Source organism: Teleopsis dalmanni, chromosome 1, assembly GCF_002237135.1.
Source record: "Teleopsis dalmanni isolate 2A chromosome 1, ASM223713v2, whole genome shotgun sequence".
Taxonomy (NCBI): domain Eukaryota; kingdom Metazoa; phylum Arthropoda; class Insecta; order Diptera; family Diopsidae; genus Teleopsis; species Teleopsis dalmanni.
In genome coordinates this window covers 95,544,774-95,566,786 of record NC_051846.1, presented here as the reverse complement: position 1 = coordinate 95,566,786, position 22,013 = coordinate 95,544,774, and the positions used below count along the sequence as shown (strand labels likewise).

General features: G+C 35.4%; 1 protein-coding gene across 1 annotated transcript; it reads left to right on the top strand.

Annotated features, from left to right (window-relative positions):
- The first annotated feature begins 3,906 nt into the window (after positions 1 to 3,906).
- LOC119689053 (serum response factor homolog A-like) lies at positions 3,907 to 4,488 on the top strand. The gene is made up of 2 exons (XM_038103797.1): positions 3,907 to 4,339; positions 4,418 to 4,488. Exons 1-2 carry the CDS (start codon positions 3,907 to 3,909, stop codon positions 4,486 to 4,488), a joined length of 504 nt encoding a protein of 167 aa, XP_037959725.1.
- Positions 4,489 to 22,013: the final 17,525 nt, after the last annotated feature.

The window sequence follows — 22,013 nt, the reverse complement described above, 5'->3', positions numbered from 1 at the left end:
GATGCGCTGCTGGAGTTGTTTAACGTTTTGAATAAACTCTTTAAACTTGCATAAAAATGACTGATGATCATCTGTGTCAGATTCATCTCTAAAAAATTCACCCGGCAATCTTAATGTCGTTCCATACAACATTTCAGCTGCAGAGGCATTTATGTCTTCTTTCCAGACTGTTCTTAGGCCCAGGAGAACCTTAGGTGGAGTATCAAAGCAGTTAAACTTCTTGCTGCACAGTAACGCGGTTTTTAACGATCTGTGCCATCTCTCTATCATCCCGTTTGATGCTGGGTGATACGGTGTCGTTCGGATGCGTTTTGCACCTATCAGTTTGCCAAGGGACTCAAAAAGTGCTGATTCAAATTGCGTGCCTTGGTCGGTCGTTATAGTTTTAGGATAACCAAATCTCGTAATCCATGTTGAATAAAATTGCGTTGCTACAGTTTCTGCAGACATGTCCTTTAAGGGCACGATTTCTGGCCACCGAGTGAACCTGTATAGTTTTAGGATAACCAAATCTCGTAATCCATGTTGAATAAAATTGCGTTGCTACAGTTTCTGCAGACATGTCCTTTAAGGGCACGATTTCTGGCCACCGAGTGAACCTGTCGATCATCGTGAGGCAATACCTATACCCTTTATGTTCAGGCACTATGATAATGTCTACATGTACGTGGTCAAATCGTTGACTTGTGTGTTGAAATTCTTTAGGAGGAAGTTGATTATGCCGACTAATTTTTGATTTTTGACATGCAATGCAGGTTCGAGTCCACTGCGTGATGTCTAGTAGCTCTCTATCATAAGTGCTATATTTGATTTGTGATGGTTTCAGTTTGCATGAGAAGTATGCTATCGGGAGCCATGTCTCGCCGTTCAGTTGTTGTAGGTGAGCGCCCCATGGTACATCTGATGCATCTGTGGTTACACACATGGGTGCGTCAGGTGCTAAAAATGTGAGCTTAGTCGCGTTGATTATACCATCTTTGCATTGTTGGAAAGCTTGTTTAAGTTGATCGGTCCAAACAATTTTTCGTTTATCACTCTTTATTGAATTTTTGAAGAGACTATTTAGTGGCGCTTGTATTTGTGCTGCCTTAGGAATACACTTTCTGTAGAAATTGATAATGCCCAGGAAACGTCGAAGTTCCATGATGTTACTTGGCATTGTAAAATTTTTAATCACTTCAACTCGTTCTTGTGGGGGACTTAATCCTGTCGCTGATATTTCGTATCCAAGAAATGTGAGTTTTTCTACGCCAAATTCGCATTTCCAACTGTTGATTACCAATCGAGCAGCTTTTAGTTTTTGTAGGACACATTCAATATGTTCTCTACGTTTAGTGTTATTTTCCTAAAATATTAGAATGTCATCTAAGTAACAGAACACGAAGTCTAATTCACGAAATATTGAATCCATGTATCGCTGAAAAGTCTGTGTGGCATTATTTAGACCAAATGGCATCACGATAAATTCAAACAGACATATTGGTGTGCTTGCCGCTGTTTTAACAATATCATCTGGATTCATTGGTATGTTATAATATGCTTTCGTGATATCGATCTTAGAGAAAATATTACTGCTGTGCAGTCTTTCGGCTATGTCATCAATGTGCGCAATTGGGTAGCTATCAGGTTGGGTGTGGGCGTTTAATTTTCGGTAGTCACCGCAAGCTCTCCATCCACCCGTTTTTTTCTTTACTAAATGTATGGGACTTGCCCAGGGGCTGCTGGATGGCCTCACTATGCCATGATGTAGTAATACACGAAACTCATCTTTGATTGCTTTTAATTTTTCACCTGAAAAACAACGTGGGCGTTCTGATATGGGCTGGCAATTTGTTATGATTCTGTGTTGAACGTTGTCTGTTGTCTGTAGTTGGTACCTGTTTAAATTTGTTATGTCAACATATTTTGCGATGACATCATGGAACTTGATGGATGAATTGATTGTCGAAACATTTTCGTGGGCTACTTCTTTCAGTAGACCTTTTGACTGTAACGTGGTTTGCGTATCAATGAGCGATTTTACCCTCAGATCGATTTGTAAGCCGTAGTGCGTGAGAAAGTCTGCCCCAATTATGGCTGTTTTAATAACAGCGATGATGAAGTACCAGTTGAAGTCTTTTCTAAGGCTTAAATCTTGCTAGTTGCTTGTTGCCAAATGTTTTAATTGCAGTGTTGTTCGCTACATATAGAACTAGATCGTCTGGTTGCATTTTATTTTTTGGATTGATTCCTGGTAGTGGAAGTAGTGAAATAGCTGACCCAGAATCAATTAAAAAGTTAATGTTGTTTTTTCGGTCATAAATATGTAATCGTAGCTCTTGATTTTTTATGCTGTCGCCAACCGTGTTTGATGACGACAGCCTCGTTAGTTTTCCTGTTGATTATTGCTCTTAAATTTGCCAAATTCGCACGGTTGGCTACATTTGGTCGCTGCTGCCCCAAATTTTATGTGATAGTAACAGGCCTTCTCACGTTTGCACGAACTGCTGCGGCTGCGGCTGTTATTTCTACCACGACTGTCGTTTTTCCAATCTGTCTAAAGTTGCTGATATCTTGACTAGCTGCTGTCTTAGTTGTTGAATCGACCTTTCCAAGGTTGTTACGCGGGATTCCAATGCGTCATTCAATTTGTTGGCGTTTGCAGTCATTACGTAAGACGGTACTGGACTGTTGTCTAATATTCTATCAGCTATTTCTGCTAACTCATCTATACTTGTGGTTTTGCATGCTGATAGAATGCATCTTATATTGTTTGGCATCCGTTGCAGCCACAGTGTTGTTAGTGCCTCCTCTGAGGCATTTGCGCCTGCTAACGTGCGCATTTCACGTACCAGTTGGCTTGGTTTTTTGTTCGAAAGTTCCAGACCAGTGAGCAGCTTTATGAGCTGCATTTCTGACGACTCGGAAAAACGAGAATTTAGTTCTTTTTTTAATTTGTCGTATTTGCCTGTTTCAGGAGGATTTTTTGAAATATCTGCAACTTGTTGCAGCGTTTCTGCATCCAGCGCAGTAATTACTGTGTAAAACTTTGATAAATCTACCGTGGCTCGGCTCATATGAAGTAGACTTTCAATTTGTGCAAACCATAAAGTTGGATCCTTGGTTAAAAAGTTTGGCAACTTCATTTGCCCAATCGCTTGCACTGCCGATGCTTCCGCTTCCATAGGCTGGAATTTATTTGTTTCTGCGGGAGTCTCTGCACTGTCAATTTCGCCTGTTTTCTGTATTTTTTTTTTCTTTTTAAAGTTTGCGTGATTGTTTTTGTAGGGATCACCAATTTATTGCTGTTATGCCATAAGTTTATACAAATTAAATTAAAATGGGTAGTCAAAGTTTCGTAGTGAGCGGACGTGTTTTTTTAACCGGTCTCAAAGAAATTTAAATTACAGTGTAAAAACAAGTAAATAAGAGGTATTCTTATAAATATCACTTTTGTTATTGATACAAGTTCACAAAAATAGATCATTTTTGGGCAAAAAACAATTAGTAAAAGTTAAAGTGCATAAAATATTAATTTGAAAATAGCGCGCGCTTTTTTCGATTTTTGTTGACTTTTTTCTTTTTGCACAACTTTATTAAAAAATTCAAACAGCTGACAGAGACAGCAGATTAATTTCTAAAGCTTATAATCAGAAGTGAATAATCATTCAAACATTCAAACAAAAAGTGCTGATAGAGACAGCTATTATTATTATATTTTATTTTATTACTGAAAAAGCTGTTTATAGTAATTAAACAAAATTAAAATATTCAGCTGAGACAGCATATACAACCTATTCGTTAATTAGTGTGTACACAAACCTTTATTTTAAAAGTGTTATAACACAAGATCAGTTCTTCTCAAACTGTTCATAATAGTAAACTATATTTTCATATCCTATTTTGAAAATCGCTTAATTTATCGTAATGCCGGTCAATCGAACTCCACCAAAAGGTGGAGGCGAGTCAAATCACGAGCAACAATCACAACAAGAACAACAACAACAGCATACAACACACCAACAAGCTGTCCTATATTCAAAAGCATCCAATAATAATAATCAAACAACACTTCTACAATCAAATCAACAGCTACAACTGCAAGAAAAATCATTGCAAACCCAACAAAAACAACCACAACAGAACCAGCAAATAGAGAAACAACAAATGCAGCAGGAGTTCAACATAAAACTCCAACAATCAAACCATCATCAACACAATTCACCATCAAAACTCATTCACAATTTGGAAAACTCTGATATTAACACCAGAACTGCAAACACAACGGAAGATGCAAACACAAATAAAAACAATGGCTTCAACACGCCAGTAGTGAATAAGAGAATTCGTAGCTCCCCTGGTAAGCAAATCAATGAAATAAGCGCCAAAAAGCACAAACAAAACAAAAAACAATACACATTAAACGAGTATTTCTTAGCTACAAATAGGTTTGCTGTTCTAGCAACTGATAATGATAAAGAACCCACTAAAGATAGCAAAACAACGTAAAATCAAACGGCTAAAAATAAAAAACCACCACCCATTTACGTGCAAAAAGTACAGCTGCTAGACAACCTAATTAAAACGTTAGATGCACTACAAATATCTAAATATGAAATTCGTGTATTACAAAACAATGAAATAAAAATCCAGCCATACGAATCAGCAGATTACACTAGCATAGTAAAATTTCTTAAAGAAAAGAGCGTAGAGTATTACACGTATAAGCCAAAAGAAGAAAGGAGGTTTAAGATCTTCCTACGCGGTATGCACCACTCCGCTAACAAAAATGAAATTATATTAGAGCTAGCTGAACGATGACATGAAGTATGCAATATACAAAACGTATTACATCCGCGCACAAAATCTCCACTAAACCTATTTACAATCGAAATTAAACAAGATGTAAATAACAAGGAAATTTACAATATCAAAGACCTACTGCACTACAAAATAAATTTTGAACCTCCCCATCCAAAAAGAACAATACCACAATGTACCAACTGTCAAAAGTATGGACACACAAAAAATTTTTGTACAAGAAGTCCAATCTGTGTTAAATGCTCCGAAGGACATAAAACAATTGACTGTCCCATGAAAGATAAGAACAACGTCTTTAAATGCGCACTCTGTAAAGAGAATCACACTGCAAACTACAAAGGTTGTACAGTCTATAAAACTTTTCAAATCAAACGATTCCCAGCTCTTCGCGCAAAACAGCAAAAAACCACATCTCAAAATAACGAAATATCTCTGCCAACTAAAGCTGTTACGAACCTAATAACTACCACCCAACAAACCCAACAAATCCAACCAGCTAAAACATACGCCGAAATAATAAAATCGCATCCAACTCAACCCATTCCAATAAACAATGAACCAAACAACTCCGAATTTGCCGAACTCCAGCAAATGATGAAACAGCTTATGACGCAAGTTGCCAACGTTATACATATTTTAACCATCCTAATCACCAAACTCGATGGACAGAAATAAATTAAAAATTTTAGCTTGGAATGCAAACGGTCTCAGCAAACAACTACTAGAACTGAGAACATACTTAAATATCAATTCCATTGATATACTACTGGTATCAGAGACCCACTTCACAGATAAAAGTTTCATCAAAATCCCTAACTATTCGATATATTATACAAATCATCCCGACAACAAAGCCCATGGTGGAACAGCAGTAATTATTAAGCAAAATATGCAATGCTCAATAGCCAGTATATACCAAACAGAACAAATACAAGCTACAAGTGTCCACATTCAAGATACAAAAGGCGAGTTAACAGTTTCAGCTATTTACTGCCCTCCGAAGCACAATAACTCTAAGGATGTATACCTGAGCTACCTTAACACTCTCGGCAATCGGTACATTGTTGGTGGAGACTTTAATACAAAAAATACTTTGTAGGGTTCAAGAATTACAAACTGCAAAGGGAAAAATTTACATAATGCTATCATTGACAAAAAAGCAGACATTCTAAGCACAGGTGAACCTACGTACTGGCCTACCGATATGAACAAAATACCAGACGTGATTGACTTCTTCGTGACCAAAAATATAAATAAACGATTTCTTACAGTAAGTACACTTCCTGACTTATCATCTGATCACTCACAAATTATGCCATCATATGAAAGCGACACAAAACTAAACATCACAAGGACAAAATTAATCTATAATTACTAAACATGTTGGGACACGTTTAGAGATATTCTTAATACCGACCTGACAATAAATATTTCCTTAAAATCTGAAGACGAAATTGAAAGCGCGATTGTATACTAAAACGAAATGATCGCTATTGCCGTGACAAATTCTACCCCAGTTCTTAAACATAACGACACTCAAAATAAAATCTCGATGGCAGTTAAAAGCAAGATAATGGCCAGAAGAAAACTGAGAAAACAATGGCAAATAAATCGGTCCCCTGAACTAAAAAAGGACTTAAACAAACTAACCAAAGAACTTAAAATTATGCTACTTAATGAGAAAAATAAAAACCTGCAAAAACGCATAATGAACTTGACAGCTGACAAAACCACTAACTATTCCTTATGGAAAGTTACTAAAAATATCAACAACTCAGTAATGCATCAACCACCACTGAGGAAAGCGAATGGAACTTGGGCTAGAACTAACACCGAAAAAGCTGAACTATTTGCCACGTACTTCGAAACTACGTTTAGTAACCCAAAACAGCATAATAGCAACGTTACACAGAGCAGCTCTACTCAAAATGTCTCAATAAAGAAAGTTTCAATAACAGAGATTAAGAATACTATTAAAAATAAAATTAAAGCAAAAAAATCACCGGGATATGATAGTATCACAGGAAAGATTCTGACTGAGCTGCCTCTTCAAGCACTTGTATATATGAGAAATCTGTTTAATTGCGCTTTTCGCCTTAAGTATTTTCCAAAAGTTTGGAAAGTAGCAGAAGTAATCACTATACCTAAACCAAATAAGGACATATCTGTAACAAAATCATACAGACCAATTAGCCTATTACCAGTTATGTCAAAATTGTTTGAAAAAATAATTTTATCAAGACTAGAACCGATTCTTCATAAAGAAAAACTTATACCTGACCATCAATTCGGCTTTCGGAAAAAGTATTCAACTATACAACAAGTTCACAGAGTTGTTAATAAAATAACTAGTGATATTGACACAAAACAATTTTCCTCGGCGGTATATCTAGATGTCGCAAAGGCTTTTGACAGCGTTTGGCATGGAGGTCTGCTAACTAAACTATCAGAGCTTCTTCCAACAAACTTTTACCTCCTACTTAAGAACTATCTACAAAATAGATACTTTTATGTGAAGTATAAAGACTCAATCTCCGAACTTAAACAAATGAAAGCTGGTGTGTCCCAAGGAAGCGTACTAGGTCCATTACTCTACTTGCTATACACGGCTGATGTCCCAATACCTTCTGATCCTCAAAGTTTGATAGCAACTTTTGCAGACGATACAGCCCTAATTGCAGCTAATAAAAATTTTAACATATCCACAGACAACTTGCAGAATTACCTAAACGCAACGCTCGAATGGTTCGGCAAATGGGGAGTTCAAATAAATACAAGCAAAACAGTTCATGTTATCTACACGAATAAAAAATATGACCTAAAACGTATAAAAATTAACAATGACGAAGTCTTCACACACACAAAGGCAAATTACCTTGGCATTACTATAGATAGCAGATTAACTTGGAAAGACCATATTAAAGTGGGGTGCAGACTATCATACTGGTGTGTCATACGAGTTGCGCTCTCTCTTGCTCAAATTTCTTCTAGCGACCGAATTTGAACAGGTATGACACACAAGAGTAGGCAAAATTTTTGAAGAGTGCTTTTGCGGGTAGTGCTGTGAAAATTTGTGTGTTTAAAATAAAATTTTAAAATTGAAAAAATTGATAGTTAACGTATAGGTTGCGCTTTGCTTATAATTGATTATAATTTTGTATATTTTATATATGCCGCGTTTTTTTTTTGCGTTCTTTATATTCACAACTTTGGATATCCCACAAACAGAAATTACTTTTGTTAACATTCGATGAAAGCATCTAAAAATGCTTTATCTGCATCCATATTCATATTTTTTTTAGGTTTATTGGTCATTAAGCACAGTAGTTAAAATGAAAAGATCAGTAAAGGACCGTAGTTAATTTCATTCACTACCTGTAAAGTTTCTTAAGAAATTTTTCATAAATAGATCATACAAATAATGTATATATATATATACATAAGAATGTATATATCTTCATTGTTTTTGAAGAAATTTGATCATTTCCATATATTTGTTAGTTAAAGGTTATTAACATTTAAAATTATTTTATTTTAATAACAAGTTTTAACAAAGAAAAGCATATTTAGAATACAAAGTATTATGTCTTAAATTTAGGTTATTAATTATTTGTTATTACGACCAATTTTCAATATGTTTTTTTATTACTGGGCTTAGATCATAAATTTAACGATGTTTATATTTAGATGTTTTTTTAAAAAAAATTTTACTTATAATCATCGTTTATAAATTAAAATAAAATAAAATAAAATATTTAATAAACTAAATAAAATATTTAATATATTACATAAAATATTTAATTGTATTTTAATTTTTTATAAGAATTTTATGTAAAAATTTATATTTTTTTTTAACTAAGATACAATTAAATATTTAACACAAATTTATAAGTGTAATTTTAATAATAATAAATAATAATAATAATATATACATTAATAATGAAATAATAAAAAAACATATTAAATTTATATTAAAATTTTACATATATCGCCTGCTTACAATAAATTTGCAAGGCAAAAATGCTCTTGTATGACGTATGAATCGTTAGGGGTGACAGACTATCATACACAACACGTATGCGAGAGCTGCTCACCAAAATTTTGGTGAGCACTCCAACATGTTGGTAAGAGGTGCAGACTATCATACCAGTGTGTCATACGACGTTTTTCTCTCTCGTATGACATACCAGTATGATAGTCTGCACCGCCACTTAAAGCTAAAAGCAATGAAATTAAACGCCGCTTTGGACAATTGTACTGGCTACTCTGCTCGAAATCAAAACTAACAGTGGAAAATAAACTTCTAGTATATAAAACAGTAATCGCTCCAATATGGAAATATGGAGCCGAAATATGGGGCACAGCATGTAAATCCAACATTCAAATACTGCAAAGACTGCAATCAAAAATACTTAGGACTATCATCAACGCTGAATGGTATATCTCAAACTATGACATTCATCGCGATTTAAAGATACCCTTCGTTGCAGACGTTATCCGAAAAAATAGTAAAAAGCACACAGACAGATTACTTTTCCATCCTAACCCAACAATGAGGCAGCTACCTAATGACGAAGCCACACATAACAGAAGATTGAAACGCTTATTTCCATCAGAACTAGCAAACTAACTAATATATTCATAGTAAATTCATAGCAGTCTATTTAATTGACTCATTTATTATATCATCTATCCATTAATTTTAATTATTTTATAATACTTAGTTTATATAATTTAAAGAAAAGTTTTCTTTTTATCCACTATTAATAGTTCACTCATGTAATTCTTAATCTTGTTTTTGAATTATTACTTGAAGTTCCATTATGTAAAAATGTATACTAAATGCTAAATCTTGGCAGCTGTATAATAAAGGGAAGCAAAAAAAAAAAAAAAAAAAAAAATTAAAACACACTTATTGATTGCTGATTAACTATTTTTATTTTTACCTCGCGTCTACTTGAAGTTGGTTGCTTATCCATACAAAAAAAGATCATTTCTGGTTTTACTTTGCCGACAGATGGCAAAGTGAACGCCACAACATACAGACTCTAGCGCCATCTAGTGCCAAAAACATTCCATTTGGAATGACAACCAACTTCAGCATCAAGAAGAGAAGAAAAAGATATCATTGTGCCTTTTTTAATCAAGCAGTTTGTTCTAGCGACGCGCCACGTGTTAACAACCACCGTTTGTAAAGAACCAAAAACACATTTTATTTGAATTCATTTTTCATTATTGTGTAATTAATTTACATTAAGTTTGTAAATAATTCATTAGCTGTAAGAAATAAACATTGTGTGGGAAACTAGCGACATATATATTTATACAGAAGTTATATGTATATCCAATTGTGGAATGGGTAAAACCATGTACAAGTTCAAGTAAATCGATGGAAAATTGAGGGAAATAGTGAATTATGTTGGTATGACAGCGGATGTTGGTATTTACCAAAATTTCGAGAAGGGTAAATTGGATAAAAATTAGGTAAATTAGATATTACCATTATAAACATTTTATAGGACATAAAACTTTTATAGGATTTGAATAAATAAGTGCAATAAATAAATAAATATTTACATAAGTAAATAAGTAAATAACAAGTACTTTTTTAAGAATGACGTTTGTTATTAATACAAAAACACAAAAAAAGAAAATCTTTGGACAAAAATTAATTACTAAAAGCGAAAACTGGATAAAATATTAATTTGAAAACAGCGCGCGAGTTACATTCTCTTATCTTATTCCTATGCTAAATATTTTATTATCGTTGTTTGACCTAATCAAACAACGAAATATCTAAATTGCATTCTACTAAACATTTTATTATCGTTGTTCGACCTAATGAAACAACGAAAGATCTACATTATATTTTATTATATTCTATTATCTTTAACTAAACATTGTAACTAAAAATATTGTTATCGCTATTCAGTCTAACCAAACAATGAAATGTTCTCATTGTATTATATTATAATTACATACTTTACAATCTCTAAATAAATATTGTAACTAAAAATATTATTATCGTTGTTCGGCCTAACCAAACAATGAATTGTCTTATCAGGATTCGATACTTCGAATCCTCACTATAAATATAAGCAAAGTTGTTAGTTATAAGTTAGTCTTAAGATTCACTCTGTAAAACCATGTCTTAAAAAATATTAAATATTTTAAATAAAAAGACAAACATGTGTTTTAATTAAACATATAATTCGCGCTTTTTAGAATTCGTGTTTATTTTCGGTTTGTACTATTCAAACCGCTAACAGACACAGCAGATCAACATTAAAACCTCAAAATAAAAAGTGACAAACCAAAAGATCAGTACGCTTTTGTGCATACATATACAAAACAAAAAAGTGCTGACAGAGACAGTTATTATTCTATTAAAAACGTGTTCCACAAATGCTAACACAAAGTGAAGCCTATATATTTATATTTAATTAAACTTAATTTCATTTTATTTTAATAGTATTTATAATAAGTAAATCTTACAGCAAACTTGCTATTTGCATACATAACCACGAGTGCAAATGAGTAAGTAAAATCTTCACCTAGAGAGAACACATATGAAGAGCATACCAAATAAACTAAATGCTCATTTGATAATAGACGCATTAAACACGTTGCTCCTAAAAATAGGACCATCCAATAAAAGCTTACCAAAGTTGCATCTTTAGCAGCAACGCTTGCAATATCGAATACAATCGGTCCAAAAAATAAAATAATAACGTTATGTGAATATAAACGTAAACTAAGTCCTCAAAAAGGCAATTTTAGAAGTGAAAAATAAACAAATAAAGATAGGGAATCCACAAACATATTTTCTGAGAAAAGATTTGCTGAACTAGCTGAATTTGTAGAGGAAGCTGATTAGCATACAACTAAAAAATTTGAATCTCCCTCGTAAATGCCCTCCCAACACTCCTTGTACATCTGATTGGTAACAATACTTTTATTTTATTCCTTTAACCAAGGGCAATATTCACGAAACCAAAATACAAATTAACACCAAAAATAAATTAAGGGTCATAACAAAACATTTCGACGTTACCAAGACAAATTATTACACATACCAACTGAAGAGTATGAAAGGCCTTGTTATCGTCATTAAAGGTATTGAGTCAGATGTAGAAACCTTTGAGATCACAAATGCCACAAGACTTTGTTTTTTTTTTTTTGTTTTTTTTTAATTTTATTTTCTTTTATTGCGATCTGTCATTCAGAGTAGACAATAAACAATATTTAAAAGTGACTAAATACTTAAAAGACCATTTTGAGCTTGAATGGACTGAGCTCAGTAGCACATCCGTCTGTTGACACATTAAAGTCGGACACATTAAAGTTCCAATGGCGTTTGTTTGCGGAGGCGTGTGAACGTTCTTCCTTCTGCTATAATTCTGCCCATAAAGAGGTTGGGATGATGTAACATACGTTTTTTGTGTTTACTGGCTTGGCTTTTTATGACATCCTTAACTACCGGAACGTTGAGATCGCGATGTATACATTCATTTGTTATATATCTAGGATCATCTAAGATTAATCTAAGGGTTTTTGATTGAAAACGTTGAATAATCTCAAGATTTGAAGATGCAGCAGTTCCCCAGAGTTCAATGCCATATGTCCAGATTGGTTTGAGTATCGCTTTGTAGATAAGAAGTTTATTTTCCACGGAATGCTTTGAACTTTTGTTCAGTATCCAGTAGAGCTCCCGCAGTCTGATGCCAAGTGCTTTTCTTTTGGTAAAAATATGGTGCTTCCAAGTTAGTTTTGTGTCAAAGTGTATTCCTAAATATTTCACTTGGGTAGATTGAGGGATTAAAATATCGTTAAGCCGTATCGGTGGGCAATTTTTCCTTCTCATTGTAAAGGTTATTTGTGAAGACTTAGTCTCATTTGCTTTTATTCTCCAGGTTTTAAGCCACTGGGAAATGTTATCTAGCGCTCGCTGGAGTTTGTTGGATGCTAACTGGTGATTTTCGTTTGTAGCAATTACCACAGTATCATCGGCAAAAGTTCCAATCTCAGTACCAACGGTGGTAGGCAAGTCGTTAGTGAAGAGTAAGTATAACACTGGTCCCAAGACACTGCCTTGTGGCATTCCAGCCTGAATTGGCTGCAAAGTTGACATTTCATCCCCCTGTTTTACAAAGAAATATCGTGATTCGATGTAAGATTTTAAGAAAATATAGTAATTAATTGGGAGCATCTTTTTAAGCTTAAACAATAGGCCGTTATGCCAAACTTTATCAAATGCCTGGGATATGTCCAGAAATGCTGCTGTGCAGTACTTCTTTTTGTCAAATGCTGTATGTATAACATTAACCACTCTGTGTACTTGCTCTATTGTACTGTGTTTTTTTCTAAAACCAAATTGGTATTCCGGAATTAGTCTCCTTCTATTGACAATGGGCATTAATCTGGTAAGAAATAAATTTTCCAACAACTTTGACATAACCGGTAGAGGACTAATTGGTTTATATGACTTAACATCTTTTGCCGTTTTCCCAGGTTTGAGTATCATGGTGATTTGAGCCACCTTGAATTGGGGAGGGATAAAGCCTTTTGTGACAATAGAATTAAAAATGTTTCGCAGCAGTACTATTGCTTCATCCGGTAACTCCTTTAATATTTTTGAAGTAATTAGGTCATAGCCGGGTGCTTTATTTATTTTTAGTTTTTTGATTTCAAATTTTATGTCGAAAATGGAGAATTTTTGTATTGGAAGGTCCAGTTGGTGCGTTTGCAGTAATACCTCTCTAATCTCTTCAGATATACTATTTGGAGCTTCATTAATGTTTGGAACAAAAACTAAAGATAGATGGTCCGTAAATACTTTACATTTTTCTGTATCTGTTCGGGCCCATTGCCCAAGTTCGTTTTTTACTGGTGCATTGTGCGTTGTTGTCTGTTTCTTGATTGCTCGCCAGAGAGAGTAGTTGGTGGAAGTAGTGGTGAATCGAACTCCACCAAAAGGTGGAGGCAAATCAAATCATTGAGCAATAATCACAACAAGAAAAAGAACAACAGCACAAAACACACCAACAAACTTTCCTATGCTCAAAAGCATCTAATAATAAAAATCAAACAACACTTCTACAATCAAATCAACAGTTACAACTGTAAGAAAAACCAAAGAAACCCCAACACAAACAACTACAACAGAACCAGCAAGTAGAGAAACAACAAATGCAGCAGGAGTACCATATAAATCTATAACAACAAAACCATCAACAACATAATACACCATCTAAACTCATTCAGAATTCGGAAATCTCTGATATTAACTTCATAACTGCCAACACAACTGAAGATACAACCACAAACAAAAACAATGGCTACAACACGCCAATAGTGAATAAGAGAATCCGAAACTCTCCTGGTAAGCAAATCAATGAAATAAGCGCCAAAAAGCACAAACAAAACAAAAAAGTACACATTAAATGAGTATTTCTTAGCTACAAATAGGTTTGCTGTCCTAGCAACTGATAATGATAAAGAACCCACTAAAGATAGCAAAACAACACAAAATCAAACGGCTAAAAATAAAAAACCACCACCCATTTACGTGCAAAAAGTACAACTTCTAGACAACCTAATTAAAACATTAGATGCACTACAAATATCTAAATATGAAATTCGTGTATTACAAAACAATGAAATAAAAATCCAGCCATACGAATCAACAGATTACACTAGCATATTAAAATTTGTTAAAGAAAAAAGCGTAGAGTACTACACGTATAAGCCAAAAGAAGAAAGGGAGTTTAAGATCTTCCTACGCTGTACAAAAATGAAATTATATTAGAGCTAGCTGAACTAGGACATGAAGTATGCAATATACAAAACGTATTACATCCGCGTACAAAATCTCCATTAAACCTATTTACAATCGAAATTAAACAAGATGTAAACAACAAGGAAATTTACAATAGGCCTTTTCGGTGGCTCGCAAGTACGGCAAAAAATGCATGTTGGCCTATGTTGGCCTATGTTGGCCACGCGAGGCATTGGCATCACTGTTGCAATCTGTCAAATGTTTTGTTTTGACAAACAGCAAATCTTGTATATGTGCATATAAATCAAATATATTTTTATAAAAATATTATAAAATTAAAATGAACACGGAATTAAAGGGAATGGTAAGAATATTGGAAATTTAAAAATAAAACACTAAGATAAGTAAATTTTTGTAGGTACTGTCGATGTTGGGAGAAGAAAGCAACGTTTTGCAGCGGCCGAGGGATGCAAGTTATTTCACGGATTTTTTAAATGTTATGAATGTTCGTGTCAAGCAGCACTCTAGAAAACACTTCGTTTCCTTTGTGGTCCATAGTTTGCGTGTATTTCTATAAAAAAATTTTTTAGAAAAACTTCAAAAATTATGTTTGTTTATTAATTTTACGTATGTAAACTACAAATTAAATGAAATAAAATAAATGTTACTTGGTAATAACTAACATAATAAAAAATTCAATGTGCTTAATACTTACGATTTCTCCATTCTTATTATTTCTTCGTTACTTTTCAAGATTTTTCAAATTTTTGAATTCTGTTTGAATTTTTATTTCCTCAATTTTTGACATTTGATTGCACTATTCGTTGGAATTTTCAATGAAGGTTCACAATAGTTCGCTTATTGCGTTGGTAACATTTTTATTTTTACTGGCCGATGTGGTTGGCCAGCATAGCTATGCTGGCCGAGGTAGAGAAAATAGTGTTGTTGTTTTGCGTACATTGCGGCCAGTATAGGCCTGCATAGGCCAACAACTTGCTGTTTTTTGCCGTACTTGCGAGCCACCGAATACGCCTAATATCAAAGACCTACTGCACTGCAAAATAAATTTTGAACCTCATCATTCAAAAAAAAAACAATACCACAATGTACTGACTGTCAAAAGTAAGGACACACAATTTTTGTACAAGATGTGCAATTTGTGTTAAATGCTCCGAAGGACATAAATCAATTGACTATCCCATGATAGATAAAACAATGACGTTAAATGTGTACACTGTAAACAGTATTGGCATATTAACCATGACCATACACAATACGTTGTGTGCGATATTTAATGTGTCACATCCGAAACACTCAATATCAAGCATGACCGAAAAACCCAAAATGCTAAATATGAAATAATTTAGGAGTCAGAAATTTGACTCGTCTGTTTTGTCATTTCTTTATGACAAATAAATTGTACGCATATTTAATTGTTCCAATATGCATTTGGCAATTTGGATTGCGGTATGCTCAACACATGAATTTGTGTTAAGCGTTTCACGGGATCATATTGCAAGCGATCGTGCATGCAATATGATTTGCCCTCAATACAGTTGCTAACCAGATGTGTGCCACTGTAAAATATATAACTATAATGACCAGTAAATATGTAAGCTATTTTTGTAAGATATTATATACGTCTAATTTGAGCTAACTAATTAGACGTAAGTAATTTGCGTATAAATCAATAGAATCGATACATAAGGTTATATTGGAAATTAGTTGTAAGAAACTATGTTAGATTTAAGGATGAGTAAATAATAAAAATCAGTCTTGAACAGAGTCTTGACATGACGTGCAAAAGAATGAGTCGTTTTAATTGTGAATAAAAATAAAGTAATATTCCTACAGCTTAATAATAATTAGTTGGTAGAACAATATAACAGAATCACACTGCAAATCAGAAAGGTTGTACAGTTTAAAAACTCTTCAAATCAAACGATACAAAGTTCTTCGCGCAAAGCAATAAAAAACCAGAACTCTAAATAACGAAATGTCTTTGCCAGCTATAACTGTTACGAACCTTATAACTACCACCCAACAAAAACAAAAAATAAACCAGCTAAAACATACGCCAAAATATTAACATCGCATCCAACTCAACCCATTCCAATAAACAATGAATCAAATAACTCCGAATTTGCCGAACTCCAGCAAATGATGAAACAGCTTATGACGCAAGTTGCCAACGTTATACATATTTTAACCATCCTAATCACTAAACTCGATGGACAGAAATAAATTGAAAATTTTATTTTTGTTTTAATTTTTGAGTCGTTACTTCGAAAATGTTTAAATGCGGTTATTTTTGTTTTTTAAAATGTACTAACTTTTATTTCGAAAGTTTTTTTATGTATCTCTACACGTGTTTCGGCAAATTCACTTTTGCCTTCATCAGGAGAATTCCTAATATTAAAACATCTAGCAATCTTACAAACTATTTATACCATAAACATGTTATTTTTAATACTAAGCTTAATATTAATAAATCCTAAGGTTATTGTCCTTGGGGGTGACAGGTAAGAAATAGTGGCGGGATTGGTCTGGTGTAGTTTTTTTTATTTTTACATACAGGTAGTTAGGTTGACTGGTTGTCGGTTTTTTGGGATGTATCTAAAAAGGCACGATGACACGTTGCCTTTGTCGCCGTTGAGTAAAGTTGTGATATGATGTTTGTGTATTTCGATGCTTTCTGCCGTTTCTAATTTCCAGCTATCCCTTACATTTTTGATTATTTGGGCGTTATCCCTGTTGATGTGGTGATTTTCCTTTACTATATGTCTGGCAACATTTGGTTTTATGTGGGGGTTCATTTTCTTCGGTGCTTCTCTTGCTTCCTTCAGGTGTTCTTCAAGTCTTACTGATAAGGGTCTTTTGGTTTGTCCGATGTATACTTTGTTGCAGGAGCCACACTCTGTTTTGTATACTCCGCATTTTTCGAATGGGTCAATTGGGTCTTTTGCGGATGGTAAAAGGCATTCAAGTTGGTGTGGTCTACTAGTTCACTCTAGTTGGTGTGGTCTACTAGTTCACTCTAGTAGACCACACCAACTTGAATGCCTTTTACCATCCGCAAAAGACCCAATTGACCCATTCGAAAAATGCGGAGTATACAAAACAGAGTGTGGCTCCTGCAACAAAGTATACATCGGACAAACCAAAAGACCCTTATCAGTAAGACTTGAAGAACACCTGAAGGAAGCAAGAGAAGCACCGAAGAAAATGAACCCCCACATAAAATCAAATGTCGCCAGACATATAGTAAAGGAAAATCACCACATCAACAGGGATAACGCCCAAATAATCAAAAATGTAAGGGATAGCTGGAAATTAGAAACGGCAGAAAGCATCGAAATACACAAACATCATATCACAACTTTACTCAACGGCGACAAAGGCAACGTGTCATCGTGCCTTTTTAGATACATCCCAAAAAACCGACAACCAGTCAACCTAACTACCTGTATGTAAAAATAAAAAAAACTACACCAGACCAATCCCGCCACTATTTCTTACCTGTCACCCCCAAGGACAATAACCTTAGGATTTATTAATATTAAGCTTAGTATTAAAAATAACATGTTTATGGTATAAATAGTTTGTAAGATTGCTAGATGTTTTAATATTAGGAATTCTCCTGATGAAGGCAAAAGTGAATTTGCCGAAACACGTGTAGAGATACATAAAAAAACTTTCGAAATAAAAGTTAGTATATTTTGAAAATTTTAGCTTGGAATGCAAACGGTCTCAGCAAACAACTGTGGTTTATTTGTTCCACTATAACTCCTTGTGTCCTTGTTCGCTGACGGCTCGAATGCAAAAGAGAGTGATGCTTACTTGTGTTCTGCTTTTATATGATTTTTGCTTGTGAAGTTACAACGTTGCCATCGTGCTTTCCGTGTCTTAATAATTATCTGTGGTTGCCACATCCGCCACAGTACTCCCCTCTTAGAAGATAGCCGAAGGACTGTGATGAAGACTACGTGTGAGTGTGACCTTCTTTTTGTCTATGGCGTCTGACTGCAATGGACTGTTGTTTAATTGAAGCGGGTCTTCGGCGAACGTAACTTTTTTCTTCGTGCTTCTTACTGGTGCTGTGTCATGCTTTGGCCTAGGATTGTCTACCAAGATTTCTAAGAACTTCGGTTCTGCTGGAACATCTGTATTTTCCAGGAACGCTGGCTTCAATCTTTTGATTGAAACGTTCAACTTTTTGTCACCTACTTCAATTGTGAACAGTCGTTCACTTATTTTGTTCAATACTTTATACGGTCCTGTATATGGTGGTTCTAGTGGTTTTCTGATGTGATCTGAACGCAGAAAAACGTGTGAGCAATTGTTGAGTTCTTTATTTATGAAAATTGGCCTGTTGCTATGATGTGCTGCTGGCGTTGGTAGCACTTCACGCAAATATTCACGAAATTTGTTTAGAAAATTTGATTGATTAGGAGGCGTTGACGAAGTTGATTGGGTATTATGTTCAAAGAATTCTCCAGGCAGACGGAGGTTGATACCATAAATCATTTCTGCAGCAGATGCTCCTATGTCTTCCTTCACTGATACTCGTAAACCTAAAAGAACTGATGGGAATAATTGGAGCCATGTATGTTTCGGTCTTGCCATTAGTGCTGCTTTTAGCGTACAGTGGAACCTCTCTACCATGCCATTCGCTGCTGGATGATAAGGCTTAGTGCGGATTCGTTTGGTTCCTAGCAGGTCAGTCAAAGCTCGGAACAGATCTGCATCGAATTGTGTTCCCTGGTCTGTTGTTATTTTTTTCGGCGCACCAAACCGGGATACCCAGGTTGCATAGAAATTTACGGCTACTGTATCTGCGGTCATGTCTTTTAAGGGTGTCACTTCTGTCCATCGACTAAACTTGTCAATCATGGTTAATGCGTATCTATAAACCTGACATTCTGGTAATGTAATTAAATCCAGATGGACATGGTCGAATCGCTGATCGGTTTTTGCAAATTCGTTTGGCTTCATTCTGTTGTGCCTATTCATTTTGGGCTGCTGACAACCCTTACACTGTCGAACCCAAGTGTTTATGTCTTTGCGCATTGATGGCCACACGTATTTTGATGCGAGCTGTCGCGCTGTGGATCTGGAACCAGTATGTGCTAAAGAATGCACTAAGTTGAATACATCTTTGCGTAAAGATTTGGGTATAAATGGTCTTAACTGGCCCGTGGTGACATCACAGTATGTCCCCAAGTTCGATTGCAACTGCAATTTCTTCAGTTGCAATTTCGTGCCTGTGGACAACAACTGTTTTAGTCCTTCATCATCTTCCTGGTGCTTGCTTATCCGCTCTAGGCTGCAAGTTTCTGGCATGGCTATCGAGTTGATCCGCGAGAGTGTGTCTGCTATTATGTTGTCTTCACCTGACACATGCACGATCTCGGTCGTGAATTCTGCTATGTAACTCAGATGGCGCAATTGACGAGGAGATATCTTATTGGCTTTCTGCTGAAAAGCGAACGTCAACGGCTTATGGTCAGTGCGAATGACAAAATGACGCCCTTCAAGCAAATGACGAAAATGTTTTATAGATGCGTAAACTGCTAGGAGTTCTCTGTCATATGTGCTGTAATTTACTTCTGCCGATTTAAGCTTGGCGGAGAAGAACGCTACTGGCTTCCACTGGTCATTGATTCGCTGCTCCAGAACTGATCCTATTGCGGTGCTGGAAGCATCGGTTGAAAGACGAAGAGGTGCTGTTGGTGATAAGAATACTAGTTGAGTTAACGTTGATATGCCTGTGTTAACGTGCATAACAAAGTGCCTCCACTAGGCATGTTCGAATTCGTTGTTATGCCATTTGGTATCAAAACGCGACACAAACGTTTCAAAGACATATGGATTCTTTATTCAGAAATATTCCTTTCGTTTTCTGTTATCTCGATGACATATTGGTTTTTTCTCGAAACATGGCAGAACATGAAAAACACGTAAAAATTGTGCTAAACAAGCTACAGGAAGCACATCTTGGCGTTAATATTGCTAAATGCGAGTTCGGTGTTGATGAATTGCAGTTCTTGGGTTATCATTTATCAGCAAGTGGCATGAATCCCCCAGCAGAGCGTGTAGAAGCCATTTAAAATTATGTCTGACCCAAGACAATACATGAAATTCGTCAATTTCTTGGAGTTGTCAATTATTATTGTAAGTACATTCCTCGAGCGGCACAGCTACAAGCACCCCTAAGTAGCCTACTGAGAGAATCCAAGAAGAGAGATAAAACAGAAATAGTCTGGACAGCAGATCTAAACACATCATTTGAAAACTGTAACACAGGCATATCAACGTTAACTCAACTAGTATTCTTATCACCAACAGCACCTCTTCGTCTTTCAACCGATGCTTCCAGCACCGCAATAGGATCAGTTCTGGAGCAGCGAATCAATGACCAGTGGAAGCCAGTAGCGTTCTTCTCCGCCAAGCTTAAATCGGCAGAAGTAAATTACAGCACATATGACAGAGAACTCCTAGCAGTTTACGCATCTATAAAACATTTTCGTCATTTGCTTGAAGGGCGTCATTTTGTCATCCGCACTGACCATAAGCCGTTGACGTTCGCTTTTCAGCAGAAAGCCAATAAGATATCTCCTCGTCAATTGCGGCATCTGAGTTACATAGCAGAATTCACGACCGAGATCGTGCATGTGTCAGGTGAAGACAACATAATAGCAAACACACTCTCGCGGATCAACTCGATAGCCATGCCAGAAACTTGCAGCCTAGACCGGATAAGCAAGCACCAGGAAGATGATGAAGAACTAAAACAGTTGTTGTCCACAGGCACGAAATTGCAACTGAAGAAATTGCAGTTGCAATCGAACTTGAGCTGCTGCTGAATATCTGCCACGCCCACTCACTTTTTTTTTCAATCTGCTTACCGCCACAAGGGTTCCACAAGTTCTCACTCAAAACGCACACGTGCTTTCTCCTCGTGTTACTGCTTCTGCTTCTCGAAAAAAGACTCCCGCTCATCAGAATCGACCGTTTTATTTTCTGCATCTCTCTTAACGAGCGCTCTCTAATTACTGCCGGTCGACCTGACTTCGATGACACCCTATTGAAGGTGCATCCACAACACTATGACATGTGTGAAATATATTCAGTATATATCAAGTCAATGAACAGACAACATCATATTTTTTCATCGTGTTAAAAATGTCGAATTTTGTACCAGAAAGTGATGATTTGCGGAAAGCATTAATTTTTTGTTTTCATTTAAAGAAAAGTGGTGCAGAGTCGCATCGAATGCTTGTCGAGGTATATAGTGATCGTGCTCTATCGGAAGCAACATGCAAAATATGATTTCAACGGTTCAGAAATAATGATTTTGATGTGAGAAATGAAAATGAAGAACGTGGAAGACCGCCAAAAAAGTTTGAAGACGCCGAATTGCAAACGATATTGG